The sequence below is a fragment of the Idiotropiscis lumnitzeri genome, chromosome 2, assembly GCF_059441095.1.
Source record: "Idiotropiscis lumnitzeri isolate Australia: NSW breed Sydney's pygmy pipehorse chromosome 2, RoL_Ilum_1.0, whole genome shotgun sequence".
NCBI classification, from domain to species: Eukaryota; Metazoa; Chordata; class Actinopteri; order Syngnathiformes; family Syngnathidae; genus Idiotropiscis; species Idiotropiscis lumnitzeri.
The window spans coordinates 28450138-28475257 of NC_142392.1; the positions used below are offsets into that span (position 1 = coordinate 28450138).

The window sequence follows — 25120 nt, forward strand, 5'->3', positions numbered from 1 at the left end:
ATCTTCACTCTTTATAGGGACAACGTTCAGTGGTGACTTGTTGACCTCCTCCTCCTCCTCCTCCTCCTTTTTGATGTGAGTCAAGTCTGGCTCCTCTTTCACAGAACGGAGATCGTTTTCACTGACGTCTGCAGGACACAAAAAGACAAATTTGGTTTGGTCAAGTCAAACCTCATGTGGCGACTTTGTCTTATATTGTTTCTACATGACTTGTGCCTGCCGCACACGGAGCAATGCGTGCGACCCGGTGTTAAAGAAATTAAATTTGTCATGTCATCATGTTTCAAAACTATGCTTACAGGTTAATAGAAGGTCACAAAAACATGGACCTCTTAAACCGGAAATACGTTAGTTCAGTCGGAACAGAAGTGTCTATGCTGGCAGTTTAGCAGGAAGCCACAAAATCAAATGCACGTCTTGAACCGTGTTCGACGGGAAACCGTTTAGCAGAAGTGTGACCCAAAGATGTTTTGGAAGCTGAAACCGTTAGAACAAAAGGAAGCGTGTGGACGGGTGTGATAAAGTCAAAATGTGTCCATTCTGTTTGAGTTTGCATATTCAAATCTGCTTCAATAAAAAGCCACATGAGAGAAGAAATCTTTGGCTTTCACTCTGGGAACTAAATGTTCCTGGGCTTGTTGGTAGAAAAGGGGGTTGTGATGTTCTCACTTTTTAAGCCCATAGTAAGCCAAAGATGCAGATGCATTCCTTGCAGCATGCGCTTGTTCACCGATGAGATCCTTGCAACCCTGGATGGATGCATTTAATGTATTTTAAATGTTTGGATGGGGTGAAACTATGCACACGTGCACAAAACAGTGCAGGGCCACCCGAGGTTTATTGACCGAGGCAGTACAAAGTTAATAAATAAATAAGACCAATACGTACTTGATTTTTTTTTTTAAAAACGTAATATTTTGTGTTTTATCCACTAAAATTGATCAACCGCCATTGATGTTTTCGCCGCAGTGTGCACATTTTTTAGAGTCAGGGAGAATTCCTTCCGGGAGAAATTGCTTGAACAAGATATAAATACCAGAAAATGTAAAATGTTAAATAATCAGTTCAAATTTTATAAAAAAAAAAACCATGGAATTCACCCCCCCCCCCTTATTGGTTATTCTTTGGCATTTATTTTCTGAACTGATTTCATTTGGTGAAAACAAATGTTCAGCAGACCTGCAAGTAAAAGGCAATATTTAAAAATAAAGCGGCAATAACCTTGGACGCATTTCCCCAAACAACTTAATGTTGTGATGCATATGTTTAACGACAGAAAGTCGTTCTTTAGAAAGCAAATGAGAGTAAGACGGGTACAAACCTGCTTTGTGTGGCACAACACGAGGCTGGTTGCAACCTTCGTCCAGCAGTTGAAGATGTTGCTCGGACTCTTCTTTTAGTCCACAAAGTTCCTCTTTGTACTTGGGTGTCGTTCTTGCACACATTTTTCAAACGCCAATCTCAACAAATCCGCACTCGATCTCTGCTTGGCAATGAGTCATGTGCCTCTTTTCGTTAGCGGCTAGCTAGCTAACAAACTAAGCTAACTACGCCGAAAAGCATCAACGCGCGAAGATGAGGTTATCGGGACACAAAGACTTAATGAATTATGTCGTAGTCCTTTAGAGTAGCACTGGACATTCTGTCAGAAAATTCCAGTCAGTTCCACACTAAATCAGAAGAATTTAGCGGTGGACGGTTTTTGTTCCGGTGTGGACCGGTCAGTGGATGTGGTCGAGGTCCTTCGGAAGCTGCGCGCTTGCTAATGACGTCATGCTTTAAGCACGTATTTTTCAAATATCTTTCTTTGCCTCTGTGTTTGTTTTTACCCCTGTTCTATTTTAATATATATTTTATATAATATTTGAAATCGGTTGATAAAAAAAATTAACAAAATAACTAAATTAACGCCACATTGGCGAGTCAGCTTCTACGTCACTTCCCCCTATGCCCCGAGAAGCCGCCGCTGCTCCAGCAGTGGGACGTTTACGTTTCTCCTACCGAACTTGCAACAATGCTGTGGTTCAGTCGGGCTGCAAGATTGTATGAATATAATGTCTGCATATACTAGCAGTGCTTCTCAATTATTTCACGCCCGCCCCTACCAAGAAGAAAAAGATTCGCGACCCTTCACCACCAATTTTTTTTCTGTCTTTGTATATTAGATTGTCAATAAAATATCCATTAACTAACCTAAATTGATAAGAAATATAATTTTGAGAACTATTATAGTGAGGATCTCGAAACTCAGTACTCTGTTGTGCAAATATTGATGAGATGACAAATATTTGTCACGTCATGTCATTATCCACACCGCTTATCCTGAACAGGGTCGCGGGAGAGTGCTGGAGCCAATTCCAGCTGACAACGGGCGAAAGGCGCACAACACCCTGAACTGGTCGCCAGCCAGTCACAGGGCAGACAAAGACACCGTCACTGAGTGGGAACTGAACCCACGCTGCCTGCACACAACTCAGGCGAGTGTACAGCTCCACCATCAGTGGTGATATTAGGGATGGGCGATATGACCTAAAATCAATATCGCGATAAATTGGGCAATTTGACCTCAATCACGATAAATGTGCGATAAATTCCCCCTGAGGACCAAAATCAAAATAAATGCAAGAAATGCATATTAACGGCTTTTTTTTATTGACCAACTGGTACACATTAGTTTCAATGAAAAATAAAAGTACAAAAATCATTTGAATAAACATTCAAAATAGCTTGCTTTGCATGACTTGAACAATGTCACAAAGAACAGGAGAAAAAGGGTACCTCTCACAAAATCTTTTTCTGCAAATATTGTGCTGAGATGCTGTAATGCCATTTGCATTGGCCTAAATTTGTGTAAAGGTATCTTGTAAACAATATAAATAATGCCATGTGCAAAGGAGCTAGTCGCCTGTAAACAAAATGCGAACTAAAATGAAAAAAAAGTCAATGGAATGCCAATGCCAAATAAACAAGTGTGCTTCATCAGGAAAATGTGCCGTCTCGAGTGGTGCGCGGTCGCTACTTGTCGTCTACGTCATGCACATTCAGGCTCAAACAGGGATCCATGTTGCGACTCGACCACAAGTCGGATGTGAATGCAAAATGCTCGACATGTCTCCGGTCCCGTCCCGATGTTGTCCATATAAGGAAGTGCTGTTTGCGACAAATATTTTCGTGCCTCTTGTTGACTACGTTCATGAGGCGTTTCAATCCTGTGCGCTCCACTGTAACTAGAGGAGCGCTATCTTTAGCTATGTGCTAGGCTATCGCGTCCACCTCTGAGACGTTGTCTCGTATGGTGTCGCCTCCGTTATGGGCTGTTGTCACTTGTCGAACCTTGCTTCTCACTTTTAGCACAAGCTCCAAGTCAACAGCATGGTTGTGTTGTGGGTGGTGAAAAAGAAAAGGTTGGACGCGCTGTTTCAGGTGCTTACGACGCACTTTGTAGTTCATGTTCTTTTGCTCAAACATTGTCTTAATGGAACCCAAAACATTTCCAAACGACAGATGTCGAATTTCTTTTCGGGACAAGCGTGACAGGAACAATTTCAACGAACATTACGTCGTCTTCAGCCGTGTCAGCTGCTTCTAGATTTGAATCGACAGCTACGACCGCGTCGTCAGTTTTCTTTCTTGTTCAGCTGGGTGGAGTCACGTGACTACAGCCGCTCAAGCCGTCTTACAGGGGCATGAACATAGCTGCAGACTAAAAGGACTTCTTTTTTTTTTTAAAACACAGAATTAACTGACATGGGCAAAATGATTTTATTAAATTTCGATCACGGTAAATTTTCGGTTTATTGCCCAGCCCTACGAGAATAGCAGCGATCCTTGAAGCTTAAAAAGACAAAAAAAAAAAACCTGAAGGAACTGACTCTTTGTGGTAAGATGTAAATGTGATTTAGAAAATATGATATATTGAATTTTCAAAGCTCTTTTATTGACACAAGGCCAATGTGATCAGTGCATTGTGTCTGAGTGATGATGATTTTTTTGTGTTTACATCAAACATTGAAATGAAATTAATTGCCTTTGCCTGGAACAACATTTTTTAACGTTATGCTTTTCAGTTGTCTTTTAAATCGTACCTAATGGAAAAGGTGTGAGAAGAAACGGTGCTGATGATATCGGTTCCTTCCACAATCATCAATAAAATCACTTGTTCCACTTGCTCAACTGGCCTTCATTACGCCGTGTGAAAAGGTGAAAAACTGAACTAGAAGTTGAACTATAAAAAGAACCAGAAAGAGAAACGCAAATAGTCTCAGTTTCTCTCAAAGGTTTTGATTTGTCAGGAGTTGGCAACTTGATGGCGACTGGAGTCAGCGTTTATTTGTCACCACGGACGAGATGATTCGCATCACGCTGTTCGTTGCTGCTGCTGTCTTAATTGAACCCTGGAGGTCACCTGCCAGCTTCCCTGAATTTCACCGGCGGATATTCTGCTATCCCACGTCTGACCCCAGATTGTTGTGGAATTTTCAGCAGTTAGGGAAGATCAATGAGATTGTCTGGAAAATAAATTGTCTTTTGGGTCAGTCTGCAGAGTAATCTCAGTGGGAGAAGTGCGTGGGAAGATACTGACGCACACAGGAAGAAGAAGATTTATTTGACAGGAACTGCGTAATCTTAAAACAAAAAGATACTTTTTCTGCGTTGAGCCTACTTATCAGTCAAGTTCGTGTTGTTTTGGCTTCACAAAGAATCCTCGAGTACAAGAAGCGAAAGGCACTTTCTTCAAAAGCAGGTGGCCACAATAAATAACAAAAACCTGACTTGCAAAATAATTTTCCATAATATTAAGATTGAACAAAATAGTGACACAAATATTGAAAAAGTAAATACAGTCACGAGTAAACATTGAATACTAAATTATTACTAAAACAGTTCAATGAATCTTGAAATAAATAATCACCGTAGTTTAATGAATACTGAAACGAATAATGAAATATTTAAGTTAGTTAAGTTATAAACACTGAAATCATTTTTTAAGACTCTAACATTTAGAGAATAAAACAGTGATGTATTTTAATTTAAAATTCGCAACCACGTCGCTGGCGAAAAACCCTGTAAAGAGGCAAATATGTTGACATAAAGTATCACTTCATCATGTCAACTGTTAATAATAGAGAAATACATTTGGAATACTATCCAACCAACACTATGGTGTCAGATGTGAAAACAAAACCAGCAACAAAAGTAAAATTCAATACATCTCTCAAGTTCATATTTGGGAACTAAAATGTTTGTTCATGTGCATCTTAGGTTTTTCTCTATGTTTAGAAGATAACAATGATTTGCATCGCAAATGGTGACATCTGTCGGTGAGTTGGTGACAGTGCTCCACAAAGCCGGCAGCCAATCATATCAAAGCGGGGTGTGTCCTGTTCTTCCGCTTTTTAGAATAGAATAGAAATCCCTTGATTGTCATTGTACTCAAGTGTGCAACGAGATTAGAGGGCTCCCCTCTCCAGTGCAATACAACAATAATACAGACAAATATATAAATTAGATAAATAAAGAAGACAGTGCAATGGAATTCAGTACTGAATAGGGCATATAGAAACACATCACAATGCTGTTTTGCGAGGTTAGGGTGGTCTCGTGTGTGTGTGAGAGTTCAGTATGGAGATGGCTCTCGGAAAGAAACTGTTTCTCAGTCTATTGGTCCTTGATTTGATGCATCTGTAGCGCCTGCCAGAGGGCAACAGGTCGAACAGGTGTGAGTTTGGGTGGGTATTGTCATTGACGATGTTGAGAGCCCTTCTGAGGCACCGGGCGGTGTAGATGTCCGACAGCGAGGGGAGAGGGCAGCCAATAAACCTTTGCGCTGTTTTGACTGTCCTCTAGAGCCTCACTCTGTCCGCCTCAGTGCAGCCGCTGTACCAGGTGGAGACACAGTACGTCAGCAGGCTCTCGATGGACGAGTGGTAGAAGGCCAGCAGCAGCTTCCTGTCCAGGTTGAATTTCCTGAGGACTCTCAGGAAGTGCAGACGTTGGCGGACCTTCTTTACCACTGCTGTGGTGTTGTGACTCCAAGAAAGGTCATCGGAGATCTGTACTCCCAGGAACTTGAACGTGTGGACCCTCTACACACACACGCCTTCGATGCAGAGGGGGGGCGGCAGCGTCTTGTTCCTCCTGAAGTCGACGACAATCTCCTTTGTTTTAGCAGAGTTAAGGTGCAGTCTGTTGTCCTTGCACCAAGTTGTCAGTCTCTTTACCTCCTCTCTGTAGGCTGTCTCGTCACCTTCCGAGATCAGACCGACCACTGTCGTGTCGTCAGCAAACTTGACGATGGTGTTGTTGCCGTGGGCCGGGCTGCAGTCGTAGGTGTAGAGGGCGTACAGGAGAGGGCTCAGCACGCATCCTTGGGGGGAACCGGTGCTCAGCATGAGGGTGGAGGACGTGTAGGTGCCGAGCAACACAGTCTGGGGTCTGTTGGTCAGAAAGTCCTTAATCCAGATGCGTGTGAGGGCAGGGAGGCCGAGAGTGTCCAGTTTGGCGACGAGGATGTCTGGGATGATCGTGTTGAATGCCGAGCTGTAGTCCACAAAGAGCATCCTTGCATAGCTCTGCTGTCGTTCCAGGTGGCCCAGCACAACATGCAGAGCAGTGTCGATGGCGTCCTCAGTGGATCTGTTAGCCCGGTATGCAAACTGGTAGGGGTCCAGAGTGGGAGGAAGGCAGTCCCTGATGTGCTGGAGAACCAGCCTCTCGAAGCACTTCATAATGACTGGTGTGAGAGCAACAGGACGGTAGTCATTCAGGTGGACGGCTGGTGACTTTTTGGGGACAGGAATAATGGTGGAAGTTTTCAAGCAGGAGGGGATGACTGCCTGAGCCAGGGAGCGGTTGAAGATCCTGCAGAAAACATGTGACAGTTGGTGGGCATATGCTCTGAGGACCTTGCCTGGTATTCCGTCGGGTCCAGTAGCTTTCCTGGGGTTGACCGTCAGGAGCGCGCGCCTCACATCGTGTTCCTCTACGATGAGTGGGGGGGAGTTGGAGCTTGAAGTGCGGGGGTGTGACGGTTGGGGCGAGTCAAAGCGAGCGAAGAAGCAGTTAAGCTCCTCTGCCAGCGATGCACTCGGGTCTACAGAGGTCGTGCTGCTGCCACGGAAGTTGGTGATGCTCCGTAGACCCTGCCACACCTCCCGTGGCCTGTTACTGGCAAGGTGGGCCTCCAGCCTCCCCTTGTAGTTTGCCTTGGCTAGCTTGATGCCTTTGCTCAGGTCAGCACGAGCCACCCTGTACTGGGCTTTGTCGCCTGACCTGAAGGCAGCGTCACGGGCCTTGAGGAGAGAACGAACCCTGCTGGACATCCAGGGCTTCGCATTTGGGAAGGTCCGTATAGTCCTGTGTAGGGACACAGTTTCCATGCAGAACTTGATGTAGTCCAGTACACAATGCGTGTAGACATCAAGGTCCTGATGATCAAAGAGGTCCCAGTTTGTGTCATGAAAGCAGTCCTGTAATTCACTCATGGCGTCGTCACGCCAGGTTTTTACAGTCTTTGTGGTGGGCCTGAATCTGCGTCTGAGAGGGGTGTACGCAGGTGCGAGCTGCAAGGACAGGTGGTCTGACTGGCCGAGAGGGGCGAGTGGGAGGGCTCTGTATGCGTGCTTGATGTTCGAGTACACATGGTCGAGAGTGTTGTCTCCCCTCGTTGGGCACTTGACATGCTGGTGAAACTCTGGGAGTACAGTCTTTAAATTGGCCTTATTAAAGTCTCCCGCTACTACGTGAACGCCACCAGGGTGGGCCCGCTGATGTTTATTGATGACGCACGCGAGTAGCGAGAGCGCCGTGCTAGTGCTAGCGTCGGGAGGGATGTAAACAGCTGTGACAATCACTACCGTTAGCTCCCTCGGGAGAAAATAAGGCCGGCATTTAACGGACATGAACTCGATGTCGGGGGAAGAGTGCTTCTCGACGATCGTGCTATCGCCGCACCAGTTCTCATGCACGTAAACACAGAGCCCCCCGCCCCTCCTCTTACCGGTGTCCCTCGTCCGATCCGCGCGATGTAGCGAGCGCCCGGCCAGCTGGATGCTAGCGTCGGGGACGTCTGCGTGCAGCCAGGTTTCCGTGACGACGATCACACTGCTATCGCGCACATAGCGGTTTCCCAGGATTTGTAATCCCAGGTCGTCGATTTTGTGGACCACGGATCTGGCGTTGGTGAGGTGCAGACTCGGTAGTGGCTGCCTATGGGGTTGCCGTCGCAGCCGTTGCAAGACACCGGACCTGCAACCTCGCTTCTGCTTCCTCTCTCTGCGTCGCCTGCGCCGCCTCCCGGCCCCGATGACCAGCCACGGTGAGCCGGGCAGCCTCGCCAGTTCGTTCGGAATTTTGCGATTTGCGCACATTGCATTTCCATGAGCTGCCCTCACATTCACAGCACTTCATGGACAAATACGATGAAGCACATTCTCTACATTGGCTGTAGAAATGCAAACATACCAAATTGGGCACTGGAGGACTCACACAGACGCTATAAAAAAAACACATTCCGAAAGACAGAACAATTGGAGATCGGAGCACACGCACATACATACTTGCACATACACGTATACCTGCACACACATGCACGCCGACAAGATTCCAGAGGAATTCCAGCGAGGCGAGCGACGGAGAGACTGCCCGCCAGGGAAGGCCAGCCTTGGCGTGCCAGTCTTAGGGACCAGACGGGAATCAACTTATCCAGACGATGACTAACCTGGGGAGGACCTTCCCTTGGACGTGGACCCGTGCCGTGGGAGGGAGCGAGGACGACTGATTCAACCTACATTACGCTTGATATAAAAAACTCCTATAAAAACTGAAGCTGGGATGAAAGATGGCGCGCATTTTTCGACTGTGCTCGCCCGAGTGCAGTTTTCTCGTGAGATTAAGAAAAAGCTGCCCAGATATCTGTCTTTGTACTATTTCCTGAACTCCAGAAATTGAAGAAACTAAATATCGGAACTCTATTCAGTTGTTGTTGAGTCTTTATTTGACCCTTTTCTTCTTGAGTACAAAAAAACTAACACGCATTGGAGTAAGTTTGGCTTTTAAAGGTTGATTTACGAAACTACTTCTCATTTCCATGGTGACTGAACTCCAACATCATCTTTCCACAAAGAGTCAGTTCCTTCAGTTTTTTTGTCTTTTTTTAAGCTTCAAGGATCGCTGCTATTGTCACCAGCACAATTGTGTCTCTCAGCTTGCTGTTTAGTGGCGAATTTTTTAGAACAAACGCTGCAACTGAGTGGCTTGTCTCCACTGTGTGTTCTTGTGTGGCTTCGTAAAACCGACTTTCGAGAGAACCTCTTGCCACAAACTGAGCAGGAAAAAGGGTTTTCTCCAGTGTGTGTTCTTGCGTGACTTGTTAAATTTGACTTGAAAAAGAAGCTTTTGCCACAAACTGAGCAGGAAAAAGGTTTTTCACCACTGTGTGTTCTTCTATGTTTTGTTAAAGTTGACTTTTCAAAGAAGCTTCTTCCACAAACTAAGCATGAAAAAGATTTTTCACCACTGTGTGTTCTCATGTGCCTTACCAAATGAGACTTTTGAGAGAAACCTTTTCCGCAAACTGAACAGGAAAAGGGGTTTTCACCACTGTGTGTTCTTGTGTGGATTGTTAAACTTGAATTTTGAGAGAAGCTTTTTCCACAAATTGAGCAGAAAAAAGGTTTTTCTCCACTATGTATTCTTGTGTGACTTGTTAAATTTGCCTTTTGAGAGAAACTCTTGCCACAAACTGAGCAGGAAAAAGGTTTTTCACCACTGTGTGTTCTTCTATGGTTTGTTAAAGTTGATTTATCAAAGAAGCTTCTGCCACAAACTGAGCAGGAAAAAGGTTTTTCACCACTGTGTGTTCTTGTGTGTTCTGTTAAATATGTCTTTTCCGAGAAGCATTTTCCACAAACTGAGCAGGAAAAAGGTTTTTCACCACTGTGTGTTCTTGTGTGGCTTGTTAAATGTGATTTTCGGGAGAAACTCTTGCCACAAACTGAGCAGGAAAATTTTTTTTCTCCAGTGTGTGTTCTTGTGTGTCTTGTTAACGTTGCGTTTTGAGAGCTTTTACCATGAACTGAGCAAGAAAAAGGGTTTTCACCACTGTGTGTTTTTTTGTGCCCTTTTAAACACAAAGTTAATGAGTCAGTGTGACGTGCCCTTTCACCTTTAGCTTGCCCATTATCATCATCATTATCACCATCATCATCGTCATGCGCGTCTGATAATGTGTCCTCATTATGTGCTTGTGATGGCCCACAATGGTCTTCATCACCTTCTGTTGTCACGTGATGACTTGAACTGCTACTTGGAGGCTCTGCCCCTCTCTTGTCCACACTCTCATCCTTGTTTTCATCTTCACTCTTTGTAGGGACAACGTTCACTGGTGACTTGTTAATCTCCTCCTCCTCCTTCTTGATGTGAGTCAAGTTTGGCTCCTCTTTCACAGAACGGAGATCGTTTGCACTGACGTCTGGAGGACACAAAAAGACAAATTTGGTTTGGTCAAGTCAAACCTCATGCGGCGACTTTGTCTTATATTGTTTCTAGTACATTCCAACATTCCCCTTTTTAATTTTTTTTATAAAATTTCTGTTTCTAAATAAATTTGAAAACAAAATTACGTGTGAAGAATCAAAATCCCTACGCATAAATTAAGCAACAACACTTTCACTCTGACATATATGAATAAGGTGTATTTTAAAGTTATCCAATATGTATTAAAATTAGACTAAGATACACCAGAATATTATTAGAGTTCACTGAATTATTTTGTAACTGCAATGATGCTTAACAGCCATAGGGTGTCAGTAATGAGTAACAAAGTAACACAAGACCTCCCTCTGATACATCATAATTGCCATTTGCATAAATTATCAAGAACTTTGAGTTGCGGGGGAGATGCAAACCACCTGGGCCACAGGAACTTTATGACCAGGAACTAAATGTTCCTGGACTTGTTGGTGGAAAATGGGGTTGTGACGTTCTCCATTTTTAAGCCCAAAGTAAGCCAAAGATGCAGATGCATTCCTTGCAGCATGCGCTTGTTCACTGATGAGATCCGTGCAACCCTGGATGGATGCATTCAATGTATTTTAAATGTTTGGATGGGGTGAAACTATGCACACGTGCACAGAACAGTGCAGAGCCACGGGAGGTTCATTGACTCTCACCCGACCAAGACAGTACAAAGTTCATAAATAAAAAAAAGACTAATACGTACTTTTTTTTTTAACTTAACATTTTGTGTTTTATTCACTAAAATTCATCAACCTCCATTGATGTTTTCGCCGCAGTGTGCACATTTTTTAGAGTCAGGTAGAATTCCTTCCCTAAGTCATTGCTTGAACAAGATATAAATAGAAAATTGAAAATGTAAAATAATCAGTTCAAATTTTATACTGGGAAAAACACGGAGTGTACCCCCCACTATTGGTTATTCTTTGGCATTTATTTTCTGCACTGATTTAATATGGCATAAACAAATGTTTCGCAAACCGACAGGTAAAAGGCAATATTTAAAAATAAAACGCCAATAACCTTGAACGATTTCCCCAAACAACTTAATGTTGTGATGCATATTTTTAACGATAGAAAGTCGTTCTTTCCAAAGCAAATGAGAGTAAGACGTGTACAAACCTGCTTTGTGTAGCACAACACGAAGCTGCTTGCAAACTTCGCCCAGCAGTTGAAGATGTTGCTCGTTCTCTTCTTTTATTCCACGAGGTTCCTCTTCGTACTTGGGTGTCGTTCTTTCACTCATTTTCAAATGATAATTCCAAAAAACCGCACTTGATCTCTGCTTGGCGATGAGTCATGTGCCTCTTTTCGTTAGCGGCTAGCTAGCTTACAAGCTAAGCTAACAAGCTAAGCTAACTGCACCGAAAAGCATCAACGCGCGAAAATTAGATTATCGGGACACAAAGACTTAATGAATTATGTCGATGTCCGTTAGAGTAGCACTGGACATCCTGTGAGAAAATTACAGTCGGTTCCACACTAAATCAGAAAAATTTAGCGGTGGTTGTTTTTATTTCGGTGTGGACGGGTCGGTGGATGTGGACGAGGTCGAAGATGCGCGCTTCCTAATGACGTCATGCTTTAAACACGTATTTTTCAAATATATTTCTTTGCCTCTGTGTTTGTTTTACCCCTGGCTGTTTTGTTTTAATGTATATTTTATATAATATTTTAATTCGGTCGATGAAAAAATTAACAAAATAAATAAATTGAAGCCGCATTGGCGAGGCAGTTCTTACGTCACTTCCGCCTTTGGCTTGAGAAGCCGCTGCTGCTCCAGCAGTGGGACGTTTACGTTTCTCCTACCGAACTTGCAACAATGCTGTGGTTCACTCGGGCTGCAAGATTGTATGAATATAATGTCTGCATATACTCGCAGTGCTTCTCAATTATTTCACACCCACCCCTGTTTAAGTGGGGTTTTCTAAGAAAAGATACAAGTCCAGTTTCTTTGCTCTGACCCAACTTGGCCAGCGTTTATTTCCAACAACGTGTTCCTCGAATGCCCTGCAGTCATAACAACAGGCTTACACACATCCAACTGCCCTGCAGTGCCCCCTACTGATGCACCTGATAACACAGCATACCATATTGTTACATCCTTTCTCTTTTTGGAAAGCTTGTCCTTTAAATTGGACTTGGTGCCGAACACATACAATGTGAACAATGCTGAGACAACAGGTTTTTTTTTTCTCAGTGACAGATGCAATTTCAACATCCCAAACAAAACAGTGCTCCTCTGTTAGGAGGAATCCCACCCTTTTTTTTTTTTTTTCCACAATTACAATTACCCTTAAAAATAAGAATCCCGAAAGCATGTGATTAAGTAGTAAAGTCCTTGTACCGCTGCGGCTTGTGAATAACTCTACCACTCCTAGTTGTCATCGGCCTATCCCTATCGGACGGAGCGGCTGGCTGAGGTTGTATTGGACTCGCTTGGGTGTTTGGTGGATCCTCAGCCTCCATGTCAATTGGCCCCACATGTGGATCTCCCAGAGCACGCCTGAGGTGTCTACGGTTCCTTCTCAGAACAGCACCTGAATCCAATTCAATGTCATAGGATCTGCAATCAACACAGTTTTTCACTCTGCCCAACCTCCACTTAGTGTGGGGGTGAAAAGGCTGAACCCTAACACAATCGCCAGGTTTTAATGCATCGAGATCCCTAGCAGAGCGGTTGTAATAAGCACACTGGCGGAATTGATTTTTCAGCAGCACTGGCCCTGCTCTAATCACTTTGGGCCGAAGAAGGCTGGGCTTGACTGGGAGCAGTGTCCTTGTACAGCGGCTCAGCAGTCTTTGCGCCGGGCTTGAGTCTAGTCCTTGTGACGGTGTATTGCGGTGATCCAATAACGCAAGATATGGGTCCTGCCCAGCCCCTTTTGCCTTTTGCAAAAGTCTTTTTGCTGTCTTCACGGCAGACTCTGCTTTGCCGTTACTCTGAGGGTAACCTGGAGATGATGTCTTGTGCTCGAACTCCCACAGCCGACTGAACCTGTGGAAATCCTCCGATGAGTATTGAGGTCCATTATCTGAAATTACAGTGCTGGGAATGCCATATCTAGCAAAGTGGGCTTTCAGTTTCTTTATCACCGTGGCAGATTTAGTGTCAGGCAAAAAGTCTATTTCCCAATAATTCGAGTAATAGTCCACTGTCACATGGTAGTTCTTGTCCTCTAACTGAAAAATGTCGACGCCCACCTTTGCCCATGGCCTGTTTGGCAAATCATGTGGGTTGAGTGTTTCCTTCTGTTGTCTGTCATCTACTGACCTGCAGATGTCACAACGAGTGATATGTGCTGTAATATGGTCGTTCATGCCAATCCAGAAAACACATTCTCTGGCTCTCCTCAGACATCCTCCAACACCTAGATGAGATGAATGCAGACGGCTGGTGATGTCCTTCTGGAGTGCGGTAGGGATAACAGCACGTTCACCTTTAAAAACAATGCCATATTGGTGACTCAGCTCCCCTTGAAACGAATAGTATGGCCTGATCTCCGGCGTTATTGATCTTCTGTCTGATGGCCATCCCTGTTGCATCGTCTTAATAAGCGTTTGAAGCGCTCTATCTTCTTCTGTAGCTACTCTAATCCTGCTCAGGCTGTCACTGGAGATAGGGAGGTGCTGTACCATGTTAACAGTTTCTATGTCAGCCTCAACAGAGCCCAGGGGTGAGCATTCTGGGAGATATGCTCTGCTCAACGTGTCTGCAGTAACATGTCCCTGCCAGGAACGTACACTACAGTCAAATCATATTTCTGAATGCGCAGCATCATCCTTTGGAGTCTCTTTGGAGCACTCAACAGAGGTTTCCTCACAATTGTCTCGAGCGGCTTATGATCGGATTGGACAGTGACCTTACGGCCATACGTGAACTGATGAAATTTCTCGACACTGAAAACCATGGCTAAAAACTCTTTCTCAATCTGAGCATAGCCACGTTCCGTCTGCGTGAGTGCTCTGCTTGCAAAAGCAATGGGCTTGCCTTTCTGCATTAGTGCTGCCCCCAAACCAGTGTCCGATGCATCGCATTGCACCACTAAATCCTCCTCAGGGCAGTAATACTTCAGGACAGGAGCACCTGCAATCATCATTTTAAGTTTCGCAAAAGCCGTTTCATGTTGCTCCATCCATTCCCATTCAACATCTTTGTATGTCAACTGTCTCAGTACCTCACATTGGTCTGAAAGCTTGGGGCAAAATTTCGCCAGATAGTTTACCATGCCCAACAGTCTTTGCACTGCCTTGACGTCTGTGGGCCTCGGCATGTGCTCAATGGCACGGACCTTGTCTGGGTCTACTTTCAGTCCGCTTGCTGTGAGCCTGTGTCCAATGTAATTGCACTCAGCCTGTCTCAGTTTGAACTTGTCTGGGTTCAATTTAATGTTCTTTTGTTTACATCTGTCCAGAAACTGTCTCAACTTTGCATCATGGTCTCTTATCGCATCTTCCTGTCTCTCACCCTGGCCTGTAATAAGCACATCGTCAGCAATGATATACAGACCAGGCAGTCCATCCAATGCTTGATTCAATTTCCTCTGGAAAACCTCAGGTGCCGGACTAATCCCCATGGGCATCCGGAGCCATCTGTAGCGCCCAAATGGGGTGGAGAATGTGGTCAGGTAGCTAGAATTCTCTTCAAGTTTGACATGCCAGAAACCACTTTTAACATCACACACTGTGAACAGTCTAGCTTTAGACAAGTCTGGGAGTACATCTTCAATAGTTGCCAATGGGAAGTGACTGCGCTTGAGAGCCTTGTTTCAGGGCTTTGGATCAATGCATATTCTTGGCCTGCCATTTTGTTTTTGTACTACCACCATGCTGCTGATCCAATCGGTGCTACAGTCAACAGGTGCGATAATACCTCTGCGCTCGAGGTCTTGAAGCTCCTCCTTCAGTGGCTTCACGTCCAACCATGTAAACCTCCCTTTAGCAGCACAACAACAGTGATAAACGAGCAATTAAAAAGGAAGCACGTTGCGGCTAATGCCGATTACATTCCTGACATAGTCACAGACGTTTCTGGAAGCTAAGCGAAGTTAGCACACACAAGCTATTGTGTGCGTCTGATGGAACACCTGTTGTGGGACCCGAACATATTGATGGGGGCCACTGGGGGCCATCGCAACATAATGTCATTGATAAAATAGGAATCCTTCAAGCGAAATATGTTTACAAGTATTTCTTTTTGCATTTAGAGATAGTTTCATCGTGGTTATCGTATTTTCGCGACCATCAGGCGCACTTTAAAGTCTTAAATCTTCCCCAAAACATATGACGCGCCTTGTAATGCGACTCGCCTATTATATGGACTGAGCAACTCGCTCGACCATCGGGCATGTTCCCCTTGAGGTATTTCAGAGGGCATGTTAGCACACCCTGCCGGCCAAAATCTGAGACATCTTTGCTTCAAATTGACTGTGACATATATATTATGTGAATACGGTGTTTGGAGATGGTGCAGGAGAAAGCTGGACAAAATGGCAGCTGTCCACGATGTTGTAGTCTGTCTTATCATTCATGTTATTGCAAGCAAGATACATCACAGGTTTAGACAACAGACTGCAAAAAAATAAATGAAAACACACTGCCCAAAGCACACCACTCACATTTCTCTAACCAGCCATCTGATTGGCTGAGGCTCCCGGAATGCATCAGTACTGTTTTTGTGTTGTTTTTATTTCTTATGAGGATATGAATGGCATGAGAGATGCACGTTTTGTGATAATTTTATTTCTTTGTTTCATTGTTTGCTTGTAAGATGTTCAGAGATATTTTTGGTTTTGATTTAAAACCATGACTCTATGGTGTGGTGACCAGTGAAATCCCTCCCCTGACAATCTCAACAAATCCGCACTTGATCTCTGTGCTTCTATTTGTTAGACGAGACGAATGAAAGATCGTGTCGTTTTTTAAAGTAGCGCTGAATGGATCCCCTGCTTGAAAACGGCAGTCTGTTCGGCACGAAAGCGGAAGAACAGGACACACCCCGCTGTGATATGATTGGCTGCTGGCCGTGTGGGGCACTGTCATCAACTCACCGACAGATGTCACTATTTGCTATGCAAATCATTGTCATATTCTTCTAAACATCGGAAAAACTTAAGATTTAAACCGTATGCAAATGAACAAACATTTTAGTTCCCAAATATGAACTTGACAGATGTATTGAATTTTACTTTCGTTGCTGGTTTTGTTGAAACATCTGCCACCATGTTGTCGGTTGGACAGTATTCCAAATGTCATGCCATGTCATTATCCACACCGCTTTTCCTGTACTGGGTCGCGGGAGGGTGTCAACATATTTGCACCTTTGCCTTTTTACAGGCTTTTTCGCCAGTGCTATGGTGCCTTGATTGTCCTCAAAAACAATTAGTCGCTTTATTTTTTGCATGAGATATTTTTTTTATCTCCCAAGGGGATATTTCACGTGGATTGAGCTCTTAAGTAACTAAAAAAGTAAAAGAAAAAAATAATTAAGGTTCTTTAAGAATATGAATACGCAAGAAAGAAATCTCTCAGATCAACATTTCACATTGTCGTTTGTCAAATGTTGATAAATTGTATTTTTCATCAGGGATTTGTCTGTTGTTTTTCATTTATTTGCACGTCACTATTTAAGTATTTTTTTCTTTTACTATTCTTTACCACTATCAGTATTTAATTCGATTTTCATGGAATTATTTAAGCTTGCTTATATAATACGACAATATTTATTAATTTTTTTAATACATAAAAATTATTTCAATATTTTTTAATTATTTTTATTTCAATCTTGAATATTTGTCAACATATTTGTTCATTTAAATATGTGTGCAATTATTTTATTTATTTATTGCATTAATTAATACTTAAAATTTCATTCATTATTTTTTATCTTTCAAAATTCGTTCAATATTTATTAAATGTTTCTATATTTATTATGAATTTAATTAACTCAGTATGTGGTTGTGAATTTTAAATTGAATATGTCGCTGTTTTATTATGTAAATGTTAGAGTGTTAAAAAATATTTCTGTATTTATTTAGGTACTTAAATATTTAATTATTCGTTTCAGTATTCATTAAATTACGGTGATTCACTTTTGCAATTCAGACGCGCAGCAACGAACTGCGTAATGCGGATCCTCTCCTCCGTGGTGACAAAAAAAAAGAAGCGGGAAGATTTACGAAAGCAGGAACGGACCGTGCATCAGCAGAGCGATAAATACACTGTGTTCAGGAGGTGCACACGACATTTGTGCCTTTCTTCATTTTTACTTTGTTTATTAATGTACATTGTTTGCATTAGCCTCAAGGACTCATTCGGCGTGTATGTATTTGTAGTTTTCACTGTGTCACGTGATTTCCTAAAGCCATCAAAGGAAGAGAAATAAAAAAAGAAAATCTGGACATCAGTCTGAATCGTGGCCTTTTCGCTGGACCGGTGTAGCTACACTCTTGACATTCCAAAATCTTTGAGAGAAACTGAGACTACTTGCATTTATCTTTCTTGTTCTATTTAAAGTTCAACTTCTAGTTCAGTTTTTCACCTTTTCACAGCGTAATGAAGGCCAGTTGAGCAAGTGGAACAAGTGATTTTATTGATGATGGTGGAAGGCACCGATTTCATAAGCACCGTTTCTTCTCACACCTTTTCCATTAGGTACGATTTAAAAGACAACTGAAAAGCATCACGTTAACAAATGTTGTTCCAGGCAAAGGCAATTAATTTTATTTATGTTCGATATAAAGCCACTGATGGTGTAGTGGTACACTTGCCCGAGTTGTGTGCAGGCAGCGTGGGTTCAGTTCCCACTCAGTTCTCACTGTCTATGTCTGCCCTGTGACTGGCTGGTGACCAGTTCAGGGTGTAGTGAGCCTTTCGCCCGGAGTCAGCTGAGATAGGCTCCCGCACCCTCCTGCGACCCTGTACCGGATAAGCGGTGTGGATAAAGACATGACATGTTTGATATAAAAACAAAAAAAATCATCATCACTCAGACACAATGGTTCTTCTGGCAATGATCACATAGGCTTAGTGTCAATAAAAAAGCTTTGCAAATTTCAATTTATCATATTTTATTCAAAATCACATCTTACCGCAAAGAGTCGGTTCCTTCAGTTTTTTTGTCCTTTTTTAAGCTTCAGATCGAATTTTTTAGCACAAATGCTGCAACTGAATGTCTTGTCTCCACTGTGCGTTCTTGTGTGGATTCGTAAATTTGACTTTACAGAGAAAGATTTACCACAAACTGAGCAGGAAAAAGGTTTTTCTCCATTGTTTGTGTGTTCTTGTGTGGCTTGTTAACGTTGAGTTTTGAGAGAAGCTTTTACCACAAACTGAGCATGAAAAAGGTTTTTCACCACAGTGTGTTTTTGTGTGAATTTGTAAATTAGCCTTTCTAGAGAAGTATCTTCCACAAACCAAGCAGGAAAAAGGTTTTTCTCCACTGTGTGTTCTTGTGTGCGTTTTTAAACTTGACTTTTGAGAGAAACTCTTGCCACAAACTGAGCAGGAAAATGTTTTTTCTCCACTGTGTGTTTTTTTGTGCAGTTTTAAAGACAACTTTGAAGATGAGTCAGTGTGACATGCCCTTTCACGTTTAATTTGCTCATTATCATCATCATCGTCACGAGCGCCTGATAATGTGTCCTCATTTTGTGCTTGTGATGGCCCCCAGTGGTCTTCATTACCTTCTTTTGTCACGTGATGACTTGAACTGCTGCTTGTAGGCTCCGCCCCTCTGTTGTCCTCACTCTCATCTTCACTCTTTATAGGGACAACGTTCACTGGTGACTTGTTGATCTCCTCCTCCTCCTCCTCCTTTTTGATATGAGTCAAGTCTGGCTCCTCTTTCACAGAACGGAGATCGTTTTCACAGACGTCTGCAGGACACAAAAAGACAAACACAAATTTGGTTTGGTCAAGTCAAACCTCATGCGGCGACTTTGTCTGATATTGTTTCTACCGTGCTACCTTGACTTATGCCTGCCGCACACGGAGCAATGCGTGCGACCCCGATTTGGATCGGACCATGGGGCATTTCACAAAATTACGTCCTACGATGTAAACCTCCTTTTAGCCGCACAACAGTGATAAACGAGCATTTAAAAAGGAAGCACGTTGCGGCTGATGCCCGATTTGATTCCTGACAGTCACAGACGTTTCTGGAAGCTAGCTGAAGTTAGCACACACAGGCTATTGTGTGCGTCTGATGGAACACCTGTTGTGGGACCCTAACATATTGATGCAGACCACTGGGGGCCATCGCAAAATAATGTCATTGATAGAATAGGAATCCTTCAAGTGAAATATGTTTACAAGTATTTCTTTTTGCATTTAGAGAAAGTTTCATTGTGGGTATTTTTGCTTCCATTATAATCTGGATCTCTAAAAGAAATAAAGGGGCCCTGGCATCAGAGTCGCTATTTATTGCATGATTTACATTTAGCCTGCTCGTACATTCAACATTCCCCTTTTTATTTTTTATAAAATTTCTGTTTTTAAATAAATTTTAAAACAACATTATGTTTGAAGAGTCAAAATCCCTACACAAGCATTAAGCAACAACACTTTCACTCTGACTTTCATGTTGACATATTTGAATAATGACTGTATATTTTAAAGTTATCCAATATGTATTCAAATTCGACTAAGATACACCACAATATTTTAAGAGTTCACTGAATTATTTTGGAACTGCAACAATGCTTAACAGCCATAGGGTGTGAGTAATGAGTAACAAAGTAACACAACATTGTCATTTGCATAAATTACCAGGAACTATGAGTTGCGGGGGAGATGCAAACCACCTGGGCCACAGGAACTTTATGACCGGGAAATAAATGTTCCTGGCCTTGTTGGTAGAAAAGGGGGTTGTGACGTACTCCCTTTTTAAGCCCATTGTAAGCCAAAGATGCAGATGCATTCCTTGCAGCATGCGCTTGTTCACTGATGAGATCCGTGCAACTCTGGATGGATGCATTCAATGTATTTTAAATGTTTGGATGGGGTGAAACTATGCACATGTGCACAAAACAGTGCAGATCCACCGGCGGTTCATTGACTCTCACCCGACCAAGCCAGTACAAAGTTCATAAATAAATAAGACCATTACGTGCTTGATTTTTTTAAAAAACTTAATATTTTGTGTTTTATCCACTAAAATTGATCAACCACCATTGATGTTTTCGCCCCAGTGTGCACATTCTTTAGAGTCAGGCAGAATTCCTTCCGGAAGGAATTGCTTGAACAAGATAGAAATACCAGAAAATGTAAAATGTTAAATAATCATTTCAAATTTTATAAAAAAAAACCATGGAGTTCACCCCCCCTATTGGTTATTCTTCTGCATATATTTTCTGCACTGATTTCATTTGGCAAAAACAAATGTTCAGCAGACCTGCAAGTAAAAGGCAATATTTAAAAATAAAGCGGCAATAACCTTGGACGCATTTCCCCAAACAACTTAATGTTGTGATGCATATTTTTAACGATAGAAAGTCGTTCTTGACAAAGCAAATGAGAGTAAAACGTGTACAAACCTGCTTTGAGTGGCACAACACGAGGCTGGTTGCAAACTTCGTCCAGCAGTTGAAGATGTTGCTCGTTCTCTTCTTTTATTCCACAAAGATCCACTTTGTACATGGGTGTCGTTCTTTCACACATATTCAAATGATAATTCCCAAAAATCCGCACTTGATCTCTGCTTGGCGATGAGTCATGTGCCTCTTTTTGTTAGCGGCTAGCTAGCTAACAAGCTAAGCTAACTAGGCCGAAAAGCATCAACGCGCGAAGATGAGGTTATCGGGACACAAAGACTTAATGAATTATGTCGTAGTCCTTTAGAGTAGCACTGGACATCCTTTGAGAAAATTACAGTCAGTTCCACACTAAATCATTAGAATTTAGCGGTGGACTGCTTTTGTTCCGATGTGGACGGGTCGGTGGATGTGGTCGAGGTCCTTCGGAAGCGGCGCGCTTGCTAATGACGTCATGCTTTAAGCGCGTATTTTCCATATATATTTCATTGCCTCAGTGGGTTTTTTTTTACACCTGGCTGTTCTATTTTAATATTTATTTTATATAATATTTTAATTCGGTTGATAAAAAAAATTAACAAAATAACTAAATTAACGCCACATTGGCGAGTCATCTCTCGCATCACTTCCGCCTATGCCCGGAGAAGCCGCTGCTGGAACAGCAGTGGGACGTTTACGTTTCTCCGACCGAACTTGCTACAATGCTGTGGTTCAATCGGGCTGCAAGATTGTATGGATATAATGTCTGCAAATACTAGCAGTGCTTCTCAATTATTTCACACCCGCCCCTACCAAGAAGAAAAAGATTCGCGCCCCCTCACCACCAAATTTTTTTCTGTCTTTGTAGATTGATATTAAATTGTCAATAAAATATCCCTTAACTAACCTACATTGATGAGAAATATAGTTTCGAGAACTATTATCGTGAGGATCTCGAAGCTCAGTACTCTGTTGTGCAAATATTGATGAGATGACAAATATTTGTCATGTCATGTCATTATCCACACGGCTTATCCTGAACAGGGTCGCGGGAGAGGGCTGGAGCCAATTCCAGCTGACTTCGGGCGAAAGGCGCACAACACCCTGAACTGGTCGCCAGCCAGTCACAGGGCAGACATAGACACCGTAACTGAGAGGGAACTGAACCCACGCTGCCTGCACACAACTCAGGCGAGTGTACCACTCCACCATCAGTGACATGATAAATATTTACGAAGACGTTTTTTGTCAGAAACTTTATTAACATTAACAAACAGTTATTAATACGTACATAATATAGAAAAGACAAAAAGAAGAGCTAGGGGAATTTAAAATAAAAATTCTATATGAATAACATAAAGCAGCAGCTTTAGCATTGTTGGAGTTGAGTCACAGTGGAAATGAGAAGTAGTTAGTAAATCAACCTTTAAAAGCCAAACTTACGCCAGTACGTGTTCGTTTTTTGTACTCAAGAAGAAAAGGGTCAAATAAAGACTAAACAACTGATTAAAGTTCCGATGTTTAGTTTCTTCCATTTCTGGAGTTCAGGAAATAGTACAAAGACAGATATCTGGGCAGCTTTTTCTTAATCTCACGAGAAAACTGCACTCGGGCGAGCACAGTGGAAAAATGCGCCCCATCTTTCAGCCCAGCTTCAGTTTTTATTGGAATTTTTTTATGTCAAGGGTAATGTAGGTTGAATCAGTCGTCCTCGCTGTCATGACCCGCATCGGGCATGTCAGTGTGTTTGTTGTTATTTTCATCCCTCCTTCCTGCCATGTGCTTTTCTGTTATTGTTTGGTCAGGTGTTTTTGTTATTGTTTTGGTCACGTTCCTTTTCCCTTGCCTTTTGTGTTTGTTCAGCTGAGTGGGGGCGTTCCCCTTAGCACTCGTCCTCACCAGCCACACACCTGCTCCCCGTCAACCATCACACACCTGGTCCCCATCTGCTCATCTGATTACTTGGACTATTTAAGCTTTCCAGACCCACAACGCAGGGTCGGGTCATTGCCGCACATCACGGACTGCCACGACCGCATTTTGTTCCTGGTTCCTGGTTCCTGGTTCCTGGTTCCTGGTTCCTGGTTCCTGGTTCATGTTCATGTTCATGTTCATGTTCTCGTTCACGTGTTTAATCTCGCCTTCGCTCTCGTTCACGTCCCTTGTTATTTTGTTTCGGTTTTTGTTCTCGTCCTCAACCCAGTTTTTGTCACGTTTAGTCTTCCCTTGGTTATCTAGCTCACGGCCACCTTGTTGTCCTTGTTTGCCTTTTGGTTTTGTTTGGTTAAATAAATCCCTTTAAGTTACCGTCATCCCTGCTCCCTCGCATTTTGGGTCCAGCTCCTCCTCGCCTTACGGCGAGCCCTGACAGAATGACCCGACCCGGCTCCCCGCCAGCTGTTGAGCCCCGTCCCGGCTCCCCGTCAGCTGCTGAGTCCCGTTCCGGCTCCTCGCCAGCTGCTGAGCTCCGTTCCGGCGCTTCAAGTCCCTGTTCCGGCGGCGCATGTCCCGCGTCCGTCCCAAGTCCACGTTCAGGCGGAGCAGACCCTGCGCCCGCCCCAAGTTCACGTTCAGGCGGAGCACATTGTGCGTCCGTCCCAAGCTCACGTTCAGGCGGAGCACGTTGTGCGTCCGTCCCAAGCTCACGTTCAGGCGGAGCACGTTGTGCGTCCGTCCCCAGGTCACGTTCAGGCGGAGCACGTTGTGCGTCCGTCCCAGGCTCACGTTTCGGCGGAGCCCGTCCGGCGTCCGCCCCAAGTCTATGCTCCGGCGGTGCACGTCGTGCGTTCGCCCCAAGTCCAGGTCCCGGCGGTGCACGTCCTGCGCCCGCCCCAAGTCCATGTTGCGGCGGAGCACGTTCCGCGTCCGCCCCAAGTCCATGGTCCGGCGGTGCACGTTGTGCGTTCGCTCCAAGTTCATGTTCGGGCGGAGCACGCTTTGCGTCCGTCCCTTGTTCCCGTACCTGCGGAGCCTGTATGGCGTCCGCCCCAAGCCCTTGTTCGGGCGGAGCACGCTTTGCGTCCGTCCCTTGTTCCCGTACCTGCGGAGCCTGTATGGCGTCCGCCCCAAGCCCTAGTTCAAGCGGTGCACGCCTTGCTTCCGCCCCAAGCTCACGTTTCGGCAGAGCACGGCCCGCAGCCATCACTCCACGTTCCCGTCTCGGCGGGGCTCGACGACCAGCCGCCGCTCCACGTTCCTGACTCGGCGGCGATCGATGATACGTCGCCGCTCCACGTTCCTTTCTCGGCGGGGCTCGACGACCGGCCGCCGCTCCATGTTCCTGTCTCGGCGGGGTTCGACGACCAGCCGCCGCTCCACGTTCCTGTCTCGGCGGGGTTCGACGACCAGCCGCTGCTCCACGTTCCTGTCTCGGCGGGGTTCGACGACCAGCCGCCGCTCCACGTTCCTGTCTCGGCGGGGTTCGACGACCAGCCGCCGCTCCACGTTCCTGTATCGGCGGGGCTCGACGACCAGCCGCTGCTCCACGTTCCTGTCTCGGGTGCGCCCGGACGTCCGCCTGAATGGCCACGAGTGGACTTACTTATCTGGCCTCCCGGACGTCCGCCCGAATGGCCCCGACGGGACTTGCTGGTCTGGCCTCCCGGACATCCGCCAGACCGGTCTAGTTCGCGGGCCTTGGTTCCGCCTCCCGGTCGTCCGCCCGAATGGCCCCGACGGGACTTGCTGGTCTGGCCTCCCGGGCATCCGCCAGACCGGCTTCGATCAGGGGTCGTTGACCCACCTCCCGACCCCTTCCGCCCACCCTCGTTTTTGGACATGGTTTTTCTTTTTGTTTTTTTTTTGGGGACGTCTGGAATCCGTCCCTTGAGGGGGGGGTACTGTCATGACCCGCATCGGGCATGTCAGTGTGTTTGTTGTTATTTTCATCCCTCCTTCCTGCCATGTGCTTTTCTGTTATTGTTTGGTCAGGTGTTTTTGTTATTGTTTTGGTCACGTTCCTTTTCCCTTGCCTTTTGTGTTTGTTCAGCTGAGTGGGGGCGTTCCCCTTAGCACTCGTCCTCACCAGCCACACACCTGCTCCCCGTCAACCATCACACACCTGGTCCCCATCTGCTCATCTGATTACTTGGACT

At 44.4% G+C, this 25120-nt stretch overlaps 1 protein-coding gene across 1 annotated transcript in view; it reads right to left on the reverse strand.

Moving 5' to 3' along the window:
* The window catches only part of LOC148342208 (uncharacterized), a 29259-nt gene extending 6118 nt beyond the window's left edge, over nt 1-23141 (reverse strand). Inside the window, exons 1-6 of the mRNA XM_088288100.1 lie at nt 23048-23141; nt 15389-15451; nt 14699-14989; nt 14384-14602; nt 13211-13955; nt 9310-10038 (exon numbers count right to left, since the gene is read on the reverse strand). Coding sequence (XP_088144226.1) covers nt 9310-10038; nt 13211-13955; nt 14384-14602; nt 14699-14989; nt 15389-15451; nt 23048-23141 — 2141 coding nt within the window. The remainder of the gene's footprint in view (nt 1-9309; nt 10039-13210; nt 13956-14383; nt 14603-14698; nt 14990-15388; nt 15452-23047) is intronic.
* Nucleotides 23142-25120: the final 1979 nt, after the last annotated feature.